General features: G+C 33.4%; 1 protein-coding gene across 1 annotated transcript in view; it reads right to left on the bottom strand.

Moving 5' to 3' along the window:
- CDK17 (cyclin dependent kinase 17) overlaps window positions 1-21,912 on the bottom strand; it is a 112,819-nt gene that overhangs the window by 1,978 nt on the left and 88,929 nt on the right. Inside the window, exons 6-16 of the mRNA XM_044227876.1 lie at window positions 15,432-15,488; window positions 14,305-14,419; window positions 13,459-13,553; window positions 13,141-13,203; window positions 12,027-12,150; window positions 8,086-8,206; window positions 5,703-5,800; window positions 4,953-5,058; window positions 3,011-3,053; window positions 1,953-2,043; window positions 295-372 (exon numbers count right to left, since the gene is read on the bottom strand). Of these exons, the coding sequence (XP_044083811.1) occupies window positions 295-372; window positions 1,953-2,043; window positions 3,011-3,053; window positions 4,953-5,058; window positions 5,703-5,800; window positions 8,086-8,206; window positions 12,027-12,150; window positions 13,141-13,203; window positions 13,459-13,553; window positions 14,305-14,419; window positions 15,432-15,488 (991 nt within the window). The remainder of the gene's footprint in view (window positions 1-294; window positions 373-1,952; window positions 2,044-3,010; window positions 3,054-4,952; window positions 5,059-5,702; window positions 5,801-8,085; window positions 8,207-12,026; window positions 12,151-13,140; window positions 13,204-13,458; window positions 13,554-14,304; window positions 14,420-15,431; window positions 15,489-21,912) is intronic.

Genomic DNA, 21,912 nt, shown 5'->3' with positions numbered 1-21,912 from the left:
GGTGCCAGGGATGGCGTGTGAAGTGATCAAGCCAGGCCACTTGTAAAAGGTCTTTGTGCCATCTGCAGCTTTCAGGATCCCTGACTTGAATGAGTCAGATTTCTCTCTGAAGAATTACTGAGCTGCCCACATCATACAGAAAAGTGAGTACGTGCAATGCTAAACATACAGTTGTGGAATGCACTGTACATTAGTTTTTACATCAATAATTTTACTGATCAATTTATAAACCAAAAACTTGGTTCCACGCAAAATTTCATGATCGACACGTGAAATGGTTTATGACAAACACACCTGTCTCTGGATAAGAAGAATTTCGAAAACCCGGGTCCTTTTGCAATTGAATCTCTTTCAAACTGAATATTGATACACCTAAAATGCATAGACAAAAACTATCAGGTGAAGGTCTAACATTATTAAAACAAATATAACCCAACTACACAAAGAATGTTTAAAAATGTACATTGATTCAACATGAAACATTTATTATACATTTACAAGGTTATGGCACTCCTGAACTATTTTCCCCTTTGTGCCAATGTTTTGAGAAGAAAACCAAACGAAATAATCTCCCCTCAGAACATTTTCTCTCCAACTCTGTAGGTCTGAAATAAAAAGATCTGTCAATAATGCTTCTAATATGTTTCTTCTCAAATATGTACATACAGAGAATATACGCTCTCTTTATAGGACTTACTGGGGTTGGGGGACCTAATCAAAAGGTATTTCTTGATTTTTACTCTCTCTGTCCTATATCTGTCTCCCTATAATGGCACGAAGGTATCAGGGCATCAACATAATGACAGACTTTCAGAAAAAAACAACAGGAGGGTTCCATACAACCCTAACTGGCCACCTCAAACTATGAAACTGGGTACTAAGTAATGAAATGCAAATACCATCTTAAAAAACACTTGTATTTCATCTTTCTCCTTTCCATCTCTGCCAGAGAGGTAATCTTCCATTAAAAAATATCCATATAATTTCTAAGTGAGAAATCTTAAGGATTCTTGATTCCAATTAGCAAAACTCAATGAATCAATATTCTTGAGTTATAAATCAGAATGGGAAATTAATGAAAGCTTTTGGAATCTCACTTCCTAAATATCCTAACTCCCCATTTACTTTACTCGGTTTTAAAGTAAAATGTTGGAGTTATCTTTGAAAAGGAGGTTATGAGTGAAACGAAGCAGTTAACTCAGGCATGAGAAATCAGCTCTTTTAGTGACTGACAATATACTCACCACTGTCATGAGGATAGTAAAGTCAGAGTGACCATAGCAAAGAAAAATCATCTTTATATCTTCAAAAGAAAATACGTTCACAAGAAAACAATTTTATGTTTCGGCTATGCTTCATTACTCTTTGCCTGAAACCATTTTTAGAAACTGAATCAAAGCAATCCAGAATGGGCCTAATGACAATGTCTATCATCAGATGGCATTTTCCAATTTAAGTCCGGTAAGATTAATAGCCCATACCTAAGTACTAATGATTTCTTACAGAGTAGTGGCAATGTGCTTAGTGTTAAAAGAAACAAGTTAAGGGGGTGCCTGGGTGACTCAGACGGTTGGGTGTCTGACTCTTGGTTTCAGCTTGGGTCAAGTTCTCATGGGTTGTGGGGTCAAGCCCCACTCCAGCCCCACGCTGGGCTCCGAGCTCAGCGGGCAGTCTGCTTCAAGACTCCCTCTCCCCCTCCCCCTTATTCGCAGGGGCATGTTCTCACTCACTCACTCTCTTTAAATTAAGTCTTAAAAAAAAAAAAAAAAAAGAAACATGAAAACATATGCAAATAAGACACTTCCCTTCAAGGAATTCTGATCTGTTTACAAAAAGACTAAAATTTTATGCTTAAAAACCAACAACAATCTCTTCTACCCCTAATTCACCACAGTCTCCAACATTGAACAAATGAAAATGAGGGGGCAAGGGGACTTTAGAATTTCTCTTACTTTCAGGTAAAGTATGTATTCTTGGTCCCAGACTTCGAAAGTATACATGTTTCATGGCCTCTTCTGCTGAAATCCTTTTCTTAGATTCGTACTGTGAAAAAGCAAAGAACTGCTTCATTAATGTTTTCTCTACACATATGAAGGGAGGCAGATTAGCATTTAGAACTACAATGACTGCTTTTTCAGAATCAATTTGGAGTACACCAGACACACACTAATGTGAGTTGTTACTGAGATTATGTAGTAAAGACTGTATCTCAGTTCCAAATTTCCAAGATGAAGTTGGATCTTCACTAAAAATTTAGATTACCTGTATTTTCTGAAGTGATAAAAAAATTTAAAAATCTCACCTTTGCTGTTCCTTTTCCTCATGAACACCAAAGGATCATTGGAAATATATCCAATACCTTTATGACGTATTATTAAATTACCTATTGGATACTCATTTCCCTTTTTTCTTTGATGAGATAATCTAGATTTGTTTAAGGTGTCCATGCTTCCAAATCCAGCAGATCAATCATGAATGATGACTGTTTTAAATTTAGGCTAAGTATGATAATCTTGCTCCCCAATTCCCAGTCTCTCTCACAATTAATGTTCTGGCCAATGAGACTTGGAAAGAAGCTTTGCAGGGGTTCTGGAAAAGCCTTTGCTTTCCAGATACAAATGGACTATTATGGCTGACACCCTTATCCTCTCTTCTTACTGCTTTGAATAGAAGATATGAATGGTATTTGTAGGTCCAGCAGCCTATAAGACTTAAGTATAAAGAAAAAGAACATAAGATAATATGAATTACAGAGAACATGGCCTTGACATAGTTGATCAATGCCAGGAGGGGACTACCTCAGACTGTTTTGGGTCACAACAAGAGACCCATACACATTAAGAGAAGCCATCATTTATTATTATTATAATTCTATTTAAGCATATGCCTTAAGCATACCAGATACTACCATAAATAATCTTATTTAATGGTCATGACAAATACTTATTATTGACCCCATTCTATGGATGCAGAGAAACTGAGGTTTAGTGATTACAAAGATGTAACTTACCTGAAGAAACTTTGTTATTAGCTCGATTCCCTCAGAGTCTAATCTAGAAACAACAAAAAAACGAGTAGCAATTTATTCTTTTATCTTAGCCAATAGTAACTTTTCAAATAAAACTATTTTCCAAGGTTTTAATCTGGTAACTTCAAGTGCTCTAAAACAGCCACTCTTACTACTTTCAAATAGACTCAAATCTGTTTTATCTTTAGAAGACTTATCTTGCCACTTGTTTCTTAAAAACTGGGCTTCAACTCAAATTTTCAATAATGAAGAACAAATTATATAATTAAAATAATTTTTTAAAATCACCATTTGTCTCAAAATAACCCCTATTATCACAAAAGCTTAAGTTAAGTGTATCAATTTCATAGTGTTCCACTATAGGCAAGTTATAAAAGCAACATTTTCTTACTGTATAGGTGAAAACAAAGAGACAAGTGACTCCAAATGTATCACTGTTGTTCACCATAAAAACAGAAGATTCATTCAGTACATTTTTATATGGTAGTCTACTGAGAACTGGGTACTAGAACCTATAAAGTTCAATTTAAATATGCCACAATGACATCATAAAACTTAATTAAAAATTAGGGCTACAAAATCAATGAGGTAGTCAATAAAGATAAATAATTATAGTGATGAAATCCATATAATAAGTAGTAGAGGACTTAGGGACTATTTTAAAGGGATAACCTCTTGATCAGAAATCACAGGTTCTATTTTGCATGCCTTTCACTGGAAAAAAGCACAATTATGAATAAAGAAGTATTTCCCAAGTGCTCTTAGTGGGTACTGTGGATGCTGTGGCCTAGACATTCTCCAGACTCTTTTAATTCTTTGTAGTTTGCCATCTGACAAATATCCAGAGCTCCTTGGACATAGACAAACTAGGGGCTAAGGTCATAGAGAATCTGCTTTAAAGAATAGCTTCAACTTTCTGCACTGGACACTACAATAGCATGCATTATATAAATGACAAAAATAGGATTTATGCTACTTAGAAGGAAGAGATATGCACAAAAAGCCCCGCACATAGTGTTATTCTTCCTAAGAAAGTCTACTTAGAATGTTATTAGTTGCTACAGTAACAATAAGAACATCAATTCACATAAATACTTGAAAAATATTTTTGGTATCAGAACTGTTTTCTCTACTCTCTAGCTTGAGAATAAATGGAACTAGAGCCAAGTGTGTTACATCATGAGCAATGTGAATGGCTTTTGATTAAAACAGAGATTGACCTTATTTGGTATGTATGACCTTATTTGGGTATACTCTATTTTTTTAAGGGATCATGAAAAAACACAGTCAAAGGGGTTATTCTTTGTTACTTATTGAAAATATAATAATTCTATAAGCAGAAATGTTCTGACTGAAATTTTAATGGGGGTTTTAAATGGATCTGGGGGTAGACTTGAGAAACTTTAATGAAATGGCCACCATTAAGGATGTGAGGGGTCAGAGAATTTACATCCCTCAAATACAAATCATGTCATTAACACTGGCCAAATATTGATGGGTTATCTTGGGTCAGAGTCAAGATTTCACTTCTAACACTTAGGTTTTTTAAGAAAATACAGAATAATTGTGTAGGAAGCAAAACAAAAATTCCATCATGGTCTTCGTGGTACTGAATATGGCATTAACCAATGTCTTCTTTCTGACAAACTAAATAATCTACATAAACTCTAGAATTCTAATATGGATGTTCTATATTCATTTTATTTATAGCTCAATTCTGTGAGTTATGTACCCTGGTCTCTGAATTATAAAATTAATCTGACAAAAGGAAGAAATTCATTTAAATTAGATCCTAAAATATCTAAGAGCTCTGTATGTGTATTATATATTTTTCCCTGAATCCTTACTGTGGCTAATGCTTCAAGAAACTGGAAAGAATCATGAGGGTTTTCCCCCTTTAACTTAAAGAAAAAGAAAAAAATACCTGGGTGCATGGTTAATCAGAGGCTGTGGTTTGTATTTTGGAAAGTTGTAGTTCTTGAACTCATCATTTGAAGAAACACCTGGCCAAGTTTCCTGAGATGGTGTTCCTGAATTAAAAAAAAATAAATTTCTATTTGTATATATATAAAAATTTATATATACACAAATATATATAAATAAGCAGAACTAAGAAAGCATCTTAAGGAACAATTTACATTTAGTAGCTGATTTGACTATTTCAACTGAAAGCAAAATGACAGAGATAGTAAACACATATTGACTTTTTGGGGGACTATGCAATGATGCCATAAAAATGATGATGCCTAATTGATACCTAACCTAGAAATACTTCCTAATAAGCTAAAGATCAATTTTATAGTATTTCTCTTCACTGTTCTTACATACAATTTTTAATGCAAAGGCAGAACTTAGTAAATGAAAAGGAGAAGTTACACAGAAGCCTCTATAATTACGCTGATTATAAGTCTTTTCTCCGTAATCAATTTTTTTTTTTAAAAGATTTTATTTTTAAGCAGTCTCTACACCCACCATGGGGCTTGAACTCGCAACCCAGAGATTAAGAGTCCCATGCTCTACTGACAGAGACAGTCAGGTGCCCCAACTAATTATAATTCTTGTGACAGCTATCCTAGTCTCAGTACCAAATTTTTAAAAATTTTTTAAAATATATAGTCTTATCTAGCTAGTCACAAATGCAGGAAACAAATTACTGGGAAAATATTTCAATTACCGAGCAGTCGGAAAATCAAGTGCAGTTCATCTTCCACCGTTGAGCCTGGAAACAGAGGTCTTCCAGAAGCCATTTCAAAGAAAATGCAACCAACACCCCTTTAAGAGATATCATAAAAAAAGGAAATAAATAAGCAATCCATTTACATATTATGAAGAAAATTATCTTTTCCTTAAGATTGCCTCTGGAGATGGACAATTTTGTATTAGCCAGCTAGAAAACCTCCCACAGAGAGATTTTTTTCAGCTCGAACTAAGTTAATTTGTTAATGTAGCCTTTTTGTCTCAACTTCTATATTGCTTTGTCCATTCCTCCATTTCCCCTCCTCTGTCCTGCCTTAAAATGTCCAGTTCTCTTCTGCATGACCCTTGAAGAAAAACATCGCTAATAGTGATTTAATGCCTATTATGTATTAAGATAGTAGGCAGCAGGGATAGGGAGAATCATATTATTCAAGATACCTCTATGCAGGAGCAGAGATAGAACATTCAGGTGCTATCTCAGCTCAGGATGGGGAGTATGTATGTGTGTGAGAGAAGGGAAAAAAATGAATGGGGATTCAGTGGATGAACACTATCTTCTAGAATCCATGTCAATACCTTTAATACACAGTCCCTTCTGTTAAAGGACTCACAATCTAAACACTGGATGTAAAATTTTACATATTAAAATGGTATACAAAAAGTTACGATGATGGAGCCACTATGCAAAACAGTATGGCTGTCCCTCGAAATAATTTAAAATAGAATTACTGTAAGATCCAGGATTCTACTCCTAAGTAAATACCCAAAAGACCTGAAAAAGTCTCAAAGACATATTTGTCACTCATGTTCCTAGCAGCATTTCATAATAGCCAAAAGGTAGAAACAGCCCGTATGTCCACTGACAAATGGATAAACAAAATGTAGCATTCATGTATCATGATTATTCATTCTTAAAGTCAAATATCTCTACAACATGGATGAAACTTGAAGACAATTATGTTATGTGAACTAAACTAGTCACAAAAGGACAAATGCTATATCATTTTTCTCCTATGAGGTGCTTAGAAATGTCAAATTCAGAGACAGAAAGTAGAATGGTGGTTGCCCATGGCTGGAGGGAGGAGGAAATGGGGAATTGCCTAATGGGTACGGAGTCTCAGTTTCGCAAGATGAAAAAAATTTCTGGAGTGTAAGGTTGCACAACAATGTGTACGTACTTAATGCCAAAGAACTGTAAAACTAAAATGGGTTAAGATGGTAAATTTTATTTTATGTATTCTTTTACCACAATTTAAAAAATAAGTTTAAGATGTTATATAAAATTATATATAATTGTTCAATGTAAGACAACAGAAGGAAGCATATGACTTATCATTGCCTTAGTCAATAAATGCAACCACATTTCAGAGCAAGGGATTTGTCATTGGATGCTAGGTTGTATTCAAAAAGGATTTATGAAAAGCTGCGTTTTTAAGGTTCAGGCACAGAAACGCACAGCAGGCATTCTGGAAGGGTGGACTGGTATGAATGTAAGTGCAAAGGTGGGAAAGCCCAGGTTATTTCTGAGGGAGTATTCATATAGACGAACAGTCTAATGTAAGTTGAAAAAGATAGTTTAGAGACATCTTATGGAGAACATTAAGTATCAGATTGATGAATTATACACCTTACTCTATACGTAAAAAATGGGGAGGCAGCAAAGGTATTTGAGTAAAGAAATGTGATGATCAGAGTGGGATATGAGGAAGATAGCTACAATATTTTATTATTCTTAGATCAATTTAAGGCCAAGTGGATTTTTATGAATATTAAATGGTAAGAATAGTTTTAGTTTAAACTACAATGTACTAAACATTTTTCTAAATGCTTCATATGTATTAGCTCATTTGGTCTTAACATAATCCACAGAACAGCCTTTTAAAGTAGTTATTGTTATTATTCCCATTTCCTTAAATGAGGAAACTGAGGTAAGTCCAGTAATTTGAGTAAGATTATTATATAGTTGTAAGTGGCAGAACTGGTAAACCTAGGTAATCTTACTCATGTGTCAAAACTTTTAATTATTGCTTATATTGTCACTCTTTATTTTTTATTTTTTTTTTTTAAAGATTTTATTTATTTATTTGACAGAGAGAAATCACAAGTAGACTGAGAGGCAGGCAGAGAGAGAGAGAGGGAAGCAGGCTCCCTGCTGAGCAGAGAGCCCCATGCGGTACTCGATCCCAGGACCCTGAGATCATGACCTGAGCCGAAGGCAGCGGCTTAACCCACTGAGCCACCCAGGCGCCCCTATTGTCACTCTTTAAAGTAATATCTCCTTAAAAGTCAAATATCTATTAACATGCCCTATGTTAATGGCTACATTCTTTCAAATGGCAATAACATCTGCATGTATTTACCACATGTCAATCTGTGTTGAGTACTCTGAGGAACCGAGAAGCACATCAGGTGGCCGGTACCACAGTGTGACGACTTCATTGGAGTAGGTCTTTGTGGGAACTGACTTGGCTCTGGCTAGCCCTTCATAGGGAAAAGAAAATAATTTAAAAATGTCTATAATGGACTTTCCAACCCATATCTTTACCATGACTTCAGTCAAAAGGATGTTTGAGATAGCTGTCTAGTTTCCTAAAGTTTAAAAAATCAGTTTTATGAATTTTTTCCGAATATGCATGGTTTTGTGTAAGCAAATCCTTATGTAATTAAATAGTAACAATTCCACAATCAGAAACTATTTTTATTTGTATGCATGTGACTATACCTGATATAGTGCCTGGGTTAATCTAAACTTAAGATCCTTGCCTTCTATGAATCATGGTGCCAAAATTATTTCCAAGTGGAACTTAAAATAATGCCAAATAGGCCAATGAGACAGAGATAAAGAGTTTTACTTCTTATACCTAGAGGCTTCTGTTACCTTTTTTTAACCTGATTCCAACTTTCACTTGTTATACCAATTTTAGTTTTCTTAGACTAAATTACACTGCTATTGTGTACTTTTAAGGATGATTTTAAATAAAATGGACCACACTGCGTTTGGCTAACTGATGAAAACCATATGCCATTCCTTTCCAATTTAAAATGGAGTTCACTGATTATCTAGAAATAAAGGCTAAGAGTTACAACTTTATCTCTTGAACCACTGGTGTGAGAGTTGTTTTTATTATCTTTAAGCCTCCAAATTCTGATCACCTGAAGAAGTAACTATGAAAGATACCTGAGTATGAATTTATTCTAACATATAGTCTATTTCAAATAACAAGGAATAATTCATTTTTAGGCTGTGATTTGTTATGTATAACTTTTAATATTTGATTAAAATATTAAATATTAAAAATATCATTAAAGAATAATTACTTTATTAAACTGGATAAAGGCACTCAAAACCAGAAATTTAAATAGAAATTTAAATAGTTAGGTAGCACTCATACTATTTTTGTATGCACTCATACTATTTTGTATTTTGTACTCATACTATTTTGTATGAGTATAACAGCTAAGGAGTGTAACTGGAATAATGCTGACACTATCTTATTTAATTACAAGTCTTACTCTACCAACCCAACTTGGTAAAATAAGTTCAACAAATTATTTTCCTACCAACTTTGGTAGCAAGATGTGGACAACTTTCTAATATCTCTTCCTGATATTAACAGTGGGTTATGTGGGAACAAAAGACAAGATCACAAATTTATTTATTCTATAACAAATAAGCTAGTATCAAAGCAACTACAAGTTACAGTTTTCACAGTACCTTACTCTCTTGCTCCTGAGAGATTCTGAACTAGGGTGCTTGTTCAAACAGACTCCTGGTTCACAATTAGAATTTCAATATTGATATGAAATGAAATAATCTCTTCCAAACCAAATTAACTGTGATAAAGTATATTTACAGAAGCCATTTTCTATTATTAATGAAAATGTTTGTCTATATTAGTATTTCCCTAGATCTGAATTTCATCAATCACAGCAAAAAGGATAAAATTTTCATAGAGATCAAGAACAATTTACAATAAAATACTCAAAGTTATATGACCCTCCATTACTTGCAGTCAAATATATTTACTATGTAACCAATAAAAAATAAATAAATAAAAGCAGAGTTGAAACTGATTGTACTATCTCATGGAATAATGAGAATTTCTCGGTGGCTTGTAAAAGGTAAGATTTGCTTGGCTTGCTGTGTTAGAAGCAAAACTTAAAGCACTCATAGCATTCCCTCCAAAAAGTAAATTTTTGCATTTCTAGTAGGCAAACAGGGTTTCTCTATCACTGCTATTCATTTTAGGATTAAGGAATAAGGAGCAGTAGTAAATGCAGCTCAGCAAACAAAACAAAACAAAACCAAAAATAAAAACACAGAACGAAATAAAGAAAATAAAAACTACAAGGAAAATAACATCAACTGTGCTCAAAAGACTATATAGTATACATCAACATATGCAAATATGCTACTTTATAGCATACTTTCAAACAAACAGTAAAGTTAAATGAGTAAAAGTTAGGAATTTCCTGAACAAATTCACCACCTAGTGAATTTTTAATGTTATTAACCAAGCAATACTTGAAACACTTATATTTTCAAATGTAATGCAATATTCCATAAGTAAAACTACTATTATCACTTACGAAAAAGGATTAAGTGCTAATTGTGAAAACTGCACAGGCTTTTTAAGACCATGTTCTATTACAGTACTGTAACTCTCAAAATGTAGAATATTTAAAAAACTAAAACCAAAAATTACTATAGTTTCTTCAATATAAAAAAATTTACTTCCTAGAAGCAAAAAAAACATGTAATCTCATTAAAATCGGGTTACCTAAAAAGACAGATAAACAGCATTAATTAGTTAATAAGCACACAAATACAAAGTCTTGGTGGCAAGCATATTAAAGAAACAACCTTTCAGTAGTGGCATTTATACTGTTTAGTCTCGGGACCCCTTTTATTAAGATTTAAAATTATTGAGGACCCAAACAGCTTTCATTTAAAATCACCAATTATATACTGACATGAATTTTTATGAAAAAGATTTTTTCTAAAGGAAAATAAAAATTAGTACAAATGGTCTTATTCATATTTTTGCAGTCTATTTTAAAAGAAGACTCTTATATTCTCACAACTGCTTTTGCATTCAATCTGTTGTGATAATGCTGCCTTGACTGAATTACACGAAGAGAAGCAGATCTCACACAGATCACACAGGCATGAAGCTGGAAAGAGGAAGAGCATTTAAACAGCCTTTTCTGAAAACTGCATATTCTCTGAAACTACACCAGTTTTAATTTCTTAAAGATTATGTGGCAACTGAAATTATATTAGTAAACTTCTCATACTCCTGTTTCATTCAAATTCATTGGTCTATCTTGCACTTTAAGTGGATCTTTTACCCAAGCATGATTCTATAATATCATGTAAGTACTAGTCATTTGGGAAATATTGATTCCCTATGTTATACAGATATTCCAAATGCTTACAGATTTCTTACTCTTCAAGTAAGGGGAAAATACTGAGCTAAAAGGGGCAGATTCAAATTTCCAAAACCTGATTTTTGCTTGAAAACTCAAACCTTCCTACTGGCAAGAAATACTTTCAGTTGTTTTCCTTGAAGTGACAGGCTCACTTCATTTCCAAGAAAACGTGTATCAAATATACCTAAGTCTGAGACCCCAGTTTGTCCATCAGTCATTTTTGTCAAGTCTTAAAAAAAAAAAAAAAAGTTAGTTCAGTTTGCACTCACACAAGCACTATTACTTGAGAGAATCACAGTATTACCATGTGTAGTAGATGGGTTTTATGTATACTTCTCATTTCATCACATAAAATACTAAAAAGACATGTACTTAAAGATGGAAATTTGATAAACTTAGTAAGTTTTACTGCTTCATCAAATACCATTTTATATGTACTGACACTTTTTTCCTCCAAGTGTATACAGTGGTGAAGAACACAATGACTACTAAGTACAATTTGGTGCCACTGTCTTAATTTATACTAACGTTACCTACCAGTAGCTTTACCCCTTACTGCTTTTGGACCATCACTGCAAATATTAACAAAGTGAAATAGTCAAGTAAACGTTTAGTATAATTTTGGTAATATACACCTTTGGAGATGCCCTGAAAGGGTGTCAGGATGCTTAGGGGTCTAAAGACCATACTTGGGAATTAGTGCCTTCTGGCATCATGAACATAACTCACCCACCAAAGTTCTACCAAGCATCTTACTCAGTGGCCTACAGAATTTCCAAACCACATAAAAGCAATCACACAGTGTCAACAGTTGTTCTTATAAATGTAACCACTTGGAACGATTTATAAATATCTCACACATCCATACCAAAATCTGCTAGCTTTAATTCTCCTTTTTCATTAATGAGTAGATTCTGTGGTTTCAAGTCTCGGTGTAATACCTTTCTTCTGTGGCAATATGCCAAACCACGTAGAATTTGGTATAAAAACAGCTACAGAAACAAATGAATAGAAATCAGTCTTACAAGTAATAAGATACACTTTAGTAAGCATGTTATGGTAAAAAAAAGCAACTGGCCTAGAAGAGTCAAAGGAAAAAACCTGCATCCTTAAGTACAAAGCCTTTCCTTATATAGTTGTTCTCCAAATTTTACAATTTATTATTCTATTTGAAGCATCTATCTATTTTTCTAGTCTGACAATTTCTACAAAAATAAACACTGAAAATAAAATTAAATGAAACTTTGTATAGTAATAGTCTATTTGTTATAGAAAATGATTTAAAATAAATATATCCTCCTAAGTTTATAGCCTACTAAGGCTTACAATTTATGATATTCTGGCAAAACAACTAACCAACATCTCCCCCCCACCCCCCACCAAAAAAAACCTGATCTGGGACAGTGTTGTTAAAATAAGGCATTGGAACTGGTGGTTTTATAAAGATTCTGAGGTGTCAAAGAGAATGGTGCTGCATAGCTCTGGCAAATTATGTGCTATAAAAATAACCTAAACCAGCTTCTATCACCCACCCTCTGGGTACTTTACTTTCTGCACCTCCTACACAGCCTTCAAAATCTGCTATGATTCAGAAAAGGGAATTAGCACTGTAGAGCTCTGAATGACTCTCTGAAAAAAGCAATTCCTATAAAGCTAATGGTAGACTTTTTTTTTTGGTAGAAAAAGGGATGTGGAACACAGAAGGTCTTCGATTCTATGGAGTTGACAACAAAGAGCATCAAGTACAGAGGATTCAAGAATGTATCTCCAGTTTACTTGTAGGTGAAAAACAGAGCATTAGGACATTAACAAGCCAGGGCAGGAAGCTGAACAACAGGCCTGAAGAAATTCTAAGGAGCAGTTTCCACACACTACATATTTGCATGTTTTGAAAACTCTAAAATTACTATTTCTATATATTCCTGTTACTTTCTATGTTTGAAAAATATAAGGGCTATTTAAAATGACACACTAAAACATACCTTTACATTGTGCATACTCATGATGTTTCCACAGTCGTCCATGTACTGTTTTAGGTCTTTATCCTGAAAAATACAGTACTTTACTATGTAATACATACTTCTCAGAAGGCATGGCTGATTTACTCAATACTATTTAATTTTTAAAAGCGTTTTTCCCTTTGAGTAAAGATATTAAATGTGCAACACATAATTCAATTATGTGCAACACAAAATTAATTAAATATCAATAATTCAACAGCTATGCCCTGGAGCTGTTAACTCAATTTCCTATGTCTTATTATTGTAAAAGTACATACTGAATTTTCGTTAAATGCTTACCAGATACTCAAAGACCAGAGTCAAAGATTTATCTGTATGAACAATGTCATGTAAGGTTACTATATTTGCATGTTTTAGATCCTTTAATAGTGAAACTGAAAAAAAAAAAAAAAAGTCAATTACTCAGTCTGTGGTAGCCATACTATAAAAATCTGAAGTTTAACATATGAACGGAGTTTAAGATTCTCTTAAGTGTAAAATAAAACTTCACCAATGCAATCTATAGTATAAATTATACTATCTATAGTATTGTATAAATTTTAACAGAATCATTTTTTATCTTTCATTTTATGGCTTTGGGTTTATTTTTAATACTTCAAACTGTTCCCAATGTTACAATAATATTCTCCATAATATCTTCTGTTTTTTCCTCAAATATTAACTTATTGAGACATATAAGATTAATTTAGATGTAGGTTAGGATACCATTTTTTTCCTCCAAACTGCTCATGAGTTGCTTCAAGCCATTTTCTGGATAATCTAGCTTTAAAAAAAAAAAAAATGGTATCCTGGTATTCACTTTCTGTGTTTATTAATTTATAGTTTCCTTACCCCACTGATATTACATAACATTTCCCAATGTCAAATACTTATCCAGGACAGTAATTTTTAATGACCTCATAGTATCTCACTGTATGATAATAATTAATACTGTTAAATATTTTGACTTTAAATATTAGCTTTTTAAATGTCTAAATATATCTCCCAGTTATCTATCTCTGAGCTCTTTCTACTTACCAAAACAAAACAAAACAAAACAAAAAAAACTCTTGTTATGCAGCTTTGGTTTTAAAACATTCTATATAAATTCTTTTATTCATTTTGCTCACAAAGATCAAATTTTACCTTCTCTTATAGCTGTGCAGGGTGCACCTTCTTCATGTTCCAACCGGATCTCTTTCAATGCCACCAAATTCTCTGTCAATTTACTTCTTCCTTTATATACTGTCGCATATGTACCCTGTAAAATATATTTTTGAAAGACACATCAAAATATCCTGAGTCCATCTATAGCATCTATACAATAAAGAGCCCTAACTAAATTCCTAATTTGTAAACATACGTTAAAGTCCATTTTGCAAGGAAAACTCTACAATGTCTTGTCTTGGTTTTCTTATAGCTAAGAGGACTTTCAGTGCCATATGCAGAGCTTTCATATTCTTAAAACCCTATGGAGTGCCTCAAGGTATGAAAACCTAGAGAGACTATCTGATTAGCAACTGGATCAGTAGCTTTAGAATCAAAGATACTTTCCCACAAACTGAGCTGAAGGCAGAGGCTTTAATCCACTGAGACACCCAGGCGCCCCCATTCACTCTCCTTTAAAGAACAAGTTTCTTTAAAGAAAATTTGAATATATTCAAATATATTCTACAGGAGATTTCTTTTATCATTGCCAAGAAAGCCCACAAATTCTCTTAAGCTTCCCTATTAGCTAATTCCATTATCTTCTGCCTGGCCCTTTCTCACCCTGGGGGGAAGACCACTTCGAAATTAGTCAGGACTAGTATCAAGTTCAAGAAAACCAAGGTCTTCTTAGCCAAAAATTTCCTTAACTTTCAGTAAGATGTGTCTTCATCTTTAGAAATAAAATTTTGATTTCTCACAGGTTTGAACTCATTTAATTTTCCATATGACAGCACAGACGACAGACTACCAGGAGGCTAACAGATAGATGCCTATTTTGATACCAAGAAAGCACAGTATTTTTTGCTTCAATAAAAGATTACAAACTGAAAAAAAAAACCACCTCATTTCCTTTCAAACTGATGCCATAATTTCAAGAATTGAAGGTTTTCTTCCTTCTAACATTCTGTGGCCTTTTCTGTACAAGAGATAATCTTTTAGACAACAGTGTAACTTACATTTCCCCCCCACCAGGTTGTAAAAATCTGTGGAATAATTGTGGACTTCGGATAATGAACAAGAAAAAAAAAAGGTGTTTTATATTATTGAAATAAATATTTGCTTACCTCTCCAAGCTTTTCCAATTTGATATAGGTTTCCATTTTTCCAAACCCAATTTCTGACTGAAAGCAAACAATTATAAATTTAGTATTCTTAAAATTTCAATCTGTCCCTTCCTCAATTTTTTTTTAGTATCATCCTTTTTCTTTTTAAAAGAGTGCACTTTATTTTTATTATTTCTTCTAAGGTAAGCTCCACACCAAACATGGGGCTTGAACGCATGACCCCAAGATCAAGAGTCACATGACCTACCAACTGAGCCAATCAAGCACTCCTCTTCCTCAACTTCTGAAACTTTCCTGATCTAAAGAGTGTCTTGAAATAGAAAAATCTGATTATAATTAAATTGTTGAACATCTGTCAAGTTTTAAAATACATCCAATGTTGAACATTCAGAGGTTCTAAAACATCAAAGTTCCCAATTTTAAAAAAATCATCTTTTTATATAGATTGGTTAACATTCTGCTAAGAAAAAAATGTTTTCATTTAAGGCCCTGAGATTTAAGATACCACCGGCATTTTAAGATACAAAAGAATTTTATAAAAGACAACTACATGATTTCCTTTTTAGCAAAACTGCAAAGTAAGTAATTTTCCTACATATTTTCCTTCACTAATCTTCGACTTCCCTAGGAAAGCCTGCAAACAACAAAATACTACTTGTTTCTGGTTTTCTAACCAAAATGCAATGAAAAAGACAAGTGCAAGTCACACTCCATTATGGATCAGGAAACTAACGCAGAAGTAGTTAAATCTAAATCTGACACCCCTACCCTTTCTCAAAAAGTCCTTAAAAATAAGTTTGTAAAACCACTGCCTTTAAACCTTGAGCTTGTTTGCCTCATTTCTGTATGGAGTCAATAAATGAAGTAGATGGAATACACCCAAATATGTAATGGAAACTTAGTATTTAAAAACTAAAAACAAATAAAGAACCAAAAATGTGATCATTAAAAAAAAAGAAAAAGAAAAATAAATAAATAAATAAAAACTAAGAACAAAAAGCCTCAACAAAAAAATTTAAGGAAAAAGAAAAAAATACAGAGATGAAAACTTAGGGATTGAGAGAGCAGCAACAGATAAATTAAGAATTTTCTTAAAATTGCTTTCTCTTACTCCTTTGTAGGTCCTAGAAAAGGCAATAGTCTAAAGATTCACTTCTCACTGAGAATGGTGCTCAAGCCCTTAAAAAAAAATAGCCAGTGAAAGGAAACAACGTTTTTTAATACACAATCTCTGCTCTCAAAGTTGTATAAATAACACTGGGTCCTTAAATAATATGTTTTAGTCCAATTCTAAAGGTTCAAATATGCAATTTTCCCACAGGTGTTGAATAAAATAAAAACAGTACTTGACAATTTGACTTAACATCACTTACCACGTTGGTAGGGTAAATTGCCCAAAGTTGAAAGGCCAAAAAAAAAAAAATAGCACAGGTCCCCCAAATAATCTGTTATCTTTATAAATTAAATTTTATTGTTTTTAGTAAAGCATAACTGATGCATTTTTAATCCTTTTGTTACAATGATTTATATCATGTTAAAAACCATGAGGAAAACTGTATGTCTAATAGTACTTAATTCAATTTTGCTAAACTAATAAAAACTTCAGTCACAGGTGGTATTAATGGATGACTGCAAAACTTTTTGCCCTCTCTAAAATTCTTCTCACTATGTGGTATTTTTAAGCAATTTTATTAAAAAAAAATGAGATTCTGGAACTGTCACACACTATCCACCCATGTACACTGTCTTATATGTGACTGAGAGATACTAAGTTCTTGCTTTCTATTATCAGTAACTACAGAATAATAAAAACTACAATAGGTAACACTTTCCAAATACAAATGGAGTTTTTTAACTTTAATAGGGAAAATGTGGCAAATAGCCCATTATCTGGTACATGAGAGCCTGATCCTGAATAGTCTTTTAGTGTTTTATCTATTGCCTATTGAGCTAGGATCACAAACAACTACTTTGAAAAAAAGCTAATTGCTAGGGTCACATAAACTATGGTAGAATGTGCTTATTTTCTTAGACCTATCTCTAGAATTCATGAAACTCACAAATATGGAACTACTGCACTTCTGCCATGAATTTTAAGTTTTGTGTCCTATCTTACATGAAGGGGAAAAAACTTATTAGTAATAAATGGAAACTAGTATAAACAAAACAAAGACCCTGAGAAAAATAAAAATATCTTACAATAATTAGAACTACAAAGAAAAATAGGACTGCAAACTAGAACTTTTTCTTAACAGGAGTGGGGAAATTTTCTTGTTCACTCTTTTATCTTAGGTAAATAAATACTAGCACTCCTTTAAAACATTAAATATACTTTGGTCCAACGGTCTAGTGGCTATGACAAAAACGCTGATATTTGCTTTAAGGAGTATGTAAATGGACTACAAATTCACTGTAAAGATAAAAATGTTATAGAGATTACTGTATCATATAAAGTATATAAGGAATAAACTAAGAGATAATCAAATATTGACATAATAAAGTCATTCTTCAGAGAATGATATTTAGTGAGATCATTAAAATATTCTGAAAGTCTGCTTTTTAAAAAGGTAAATACTGTACTATAATTATAAAGTTGATTTTAAATTTGAATAATCAATCTATAAGATAAAGAGCATTATTGAATTTCATCATGCAGGCAGGTGGGGAATTCAGACAAAAGGTATAGTTACACTAGTGAATTATCTGCCAGAATAAAGTGTAACCACCTCATTTAATAATTTCCAGCCTCAAGGTTTTAATAATTACATGTCAATATTACTTACTGAATCTTTAAATGGAATTTTTAGAAAATTTTGCTTGCATTTTTATCTGCTGAACATGACAAGATTAACAATAGATATAATGACTAGCTTGTTGACATGCTCTCCTACAGAAATTATTCAGAGGACAGAGGACAAAGCTCATTTATTCAACATTTACCAAGTACAATGTTAGGTATTGGGGATACAGTGAAGACGACAGAAATGATTCCAGCTTTCCTGACTTCACAATCTAGACTGAGTTCCATCATTAGGTTACTTTATGATAGTTTAAGAGTTTTATAAAAACAGAAATAGCTAAAGGAATCAAACAGCAAGTTTTATATTTTATTTTTTAAAGATTTATTTGTTTTAGAGAAAAAGAGACAGAGAGAGTGCCACCACAAGCTGGGGTAGAGGCAAAGTGAGAGGGAGAGAATCTCAAACAGACTCCCCACTGAGCACAGAGCCAGCTTGGAGCTCAATCCCAAACTCTGAGATCCCAAACATGAGATGAAATTAAGAGTTAGATGCTTAACTAACTGAGCAATCCAGGAGCCCCACTTTATATATACTAGTAAAATATAAAAATCTCCTTAATTCTACTTTCCAAACAAATGAAGATAATTTTTTGTTATTTCATTGCTCCAAGAGAATAGCTGGCTTTTTTGGCAGCCCAAATCAAATTCCTGTTCAGGTGACTCTTATAGCATAAGCACATGAAAATTTTTAAAAATCCAAAATAAATTAGAATTTATATAGCCTTTTTATAATTAAATATAACCTGTAAGTAGTACTGAGCATTATGGGAGATTTCCAGATTACTCTGGCTCTGCCAACATAATGACCACATCATAGCTGTAAATATTTTTTTTTCAAGTTTTTATTTAAATTCTGGTTAGTTACCATATAGTGTAATACTGGTTTTAGGAGAATTTAGTGATTCATCACTTACATGTAACACCCAGTGCTCATGACAAAAGTGCCTTCCTTAAGAGGTATTAACATGCTAGCAATGTAGTCTGAGCTTAAAAACAAATGAAGTATGTGCAAAAGTTCTCTGGATGCCATCCTAAAAGTGAATGCATATGTAAGAAACACAGGGGACAAAGGGAGATTTTTTTCAAACATCCATTTCTCTCCTTGTGAGAATTATGGAACTACTGTTACTGATTGATAGAAGTGTCCGGGGCAGAAAAGAGATTGAGAACCTTTATTCTACTTGCTAATTTTGTCTTCCAAAAATTAATGTTACCACCAGTATGGTACTATCTTAATTCTGTTCATAATATACCAAAGGTACATTAAATTGTGAGTGGACTTTGAGTCTCACTTCCACACTCCATGATATATTTACTATTTCTAAGAGACATCAGAACTTGATACACTACTTTTTCACCTACTCTTACAAATAAGAAAGGACTACATATGATATATATTGCTCAAGCCATAAATGAGGAATCCAAATCATTGTTAGGAAGAGCAGATTCTGTGAATATGTAAAACCTGTAATTTAAATATAATGAGGCATATTTTCATATGTAGACTTTCAATGTACTAGAGCTGCACTTAATAGTTTCACAAAAATTCCACTGAGCATGCCATCATTCTAAGTGAATCAATGCTCTAATGAATCTTGTCTGCTGGCACGTGGGCTTTCCACTCACTAAACTAATGTGTAACTAAATACGTTAAGAGTTAGAACAGCTCACTTCTACTCAACATAAATGAATATTAAACAGCACTTCACCAATCCAATACACAAATAAAAAAAAACTAAACGTAATGTGGGACATGTCCTAGATGGGATCCTGGGACATAAAAAGGACATTAGTGGAAAACTAGGGAAATAATAATAGAAAATGCTGATTTCCTTAGTTGTGACACACTAAACTAAAATGTTAGTAACAGTAGACCCTGGGTATATGTATGGGAACTCTTTATATTATCTTTTCAATTCTTCTATAAATCTAACAATCTTCTAAAATGGAAAGTGTATTTAAATAAAAATAGGGAGAATTCAGTCAAAAGAGGGAAACTGAATATATATGAGTATACAAGGATGACAAAAATATTCTAATCATCCTGAGAAGGGACAGGAAGAAAGACAATTTCTCAAAATTAAAGGGAGGAAAGAGGGTGCCCAGGTGGCTCAGCTGGTTAAGTGTCTGCCTTTGGCTCAGGTCACAATTCTGGCATCCTAGGATCTAGTCCCGCATCCGGCTCCCTGCCCTGTGGGTAACCTGTTTCTCCCTATGATGCGCTCTCTCTCATGAATAAATAAATAAAATCTTTTAAAAAAAGGAAAGACCAGAATGTGTACAAGTAGAGACAGATTTGCATGTTTGTTATTCAAAAAAATGAGGGCTGTTTCTGGTTAATGGCTTCTCTCTTCTTTATCATATAGGACATCTGTGTAGAGTGAGAGGGAAAGGATTAACCAGAGAAAGACAACATACAGTAACCAAGCAATACTGAAGGTTCATTTTAGGCTGCTGCTACTGCTGCTGCTGATCATACACTTATAGAAGAATCAATTAGCTGTACTATAGGTCTCTCTTCATCAGAAATTGTGATTTGTTTCTTAATTGCTACTCAAAGGATTTATATTATTTTTACTACTCTATTGGTTTTACATTGCTATTAAATATGCAAAAATATAAAGTTTTATACTTTCAGAAAGACAAGGTTAAAATTTTATATTTTATCTTGAAAATTTATTTTTTTTAGATAAAGAGTGTATTATCCAGGGATGCATGGGTAGCTCAGTCAGTAAGGCATCTGACTCTTAATTTTGGCTGAGGTCAGGGCATCTGGGTGGCTCAGTGGGTTAAGGCCTCTGCCTTTGGCTCAGGTCATGATCCCAGGATCCTGGGATCAAGCCTCACATTGGGTTCTCTGCTCAGCGGGGAGCCTGCTTCCCTTCCTCTCTCTCTCTGCCTGCCTCTCTGCCTAATAAAAAAATCTTTAAAAAAATTTGTTTTTTCTTTTGGCTGAGGTCATGATCTCAGAGTTGTGGCATCATGCCCTGCACTGGGCTCCGTGCTCAACACAGAGTTTGCTTGAGGTTCTCTCCCTCTCCCTCTACTCCCTCCCCCCCACTTATACACACTCTCTAAAACAAATAAATTTTGCAACAAAAGGAATGTATTATCCATGGAAACATGCTCTAACACAGGTGAAGAATGTATTTCTTCTCCTATTGCCTTTCCATCCATTCCCTAACCCTTCCCCTCTTCATATAAAAACCTAGTGAAGAATAATTTCCTAATATACTTCAAAAGAAACCACATGGTTTAGTTCAGCAAGGTAGATAAATAATGAAAAGGGTGCATTAGTAGAAACCAAAACACAACTGGCATAATTAATCTGAAATCTATAAACCACTTTGGATCAAAAACCAAGGAAGATGAGTAGGAATACTCAACCACAATAAAAACTCCATCACTTAACATTCATTAGAAGGCACTGTTTTCCTTAATTTCATGGAGACTGGAAAAGACAGCTCATAAAGGACAGCTTTAAGAATTATGTGGTAATTAAATCATACCTTTAGTCCCAATGTGAACATTCAATAACTCCAAAATTTATCCTAAGTACTAATCTTTGATAAAAATCGATAGCCAAAGAACACTTTCAAATGGGTACTCAAATGGCAAAGCTACTTTAAAAAAAATGTCTCAGGCAGTGATACAAAACTAAGGTGATCATAAACCTACATA

This window comes from Neovison vison, chromosome 12 (genome assembly GCF_020171115.1).
Source record: "Neovison vison isolate M4711 chromosome 12, ASM_NN_V1, whole genome shotgun sequence".
NCBI lineage: Eukaryota > Metazoa > Chordata > Mammalia > Carnivora > Mustelidae > Neogale > Neogale vison.
Note: the sequence above shows the minus strand (reverse complement) of the source record. Positions and strands in the feature narration are given on the sequence as shown.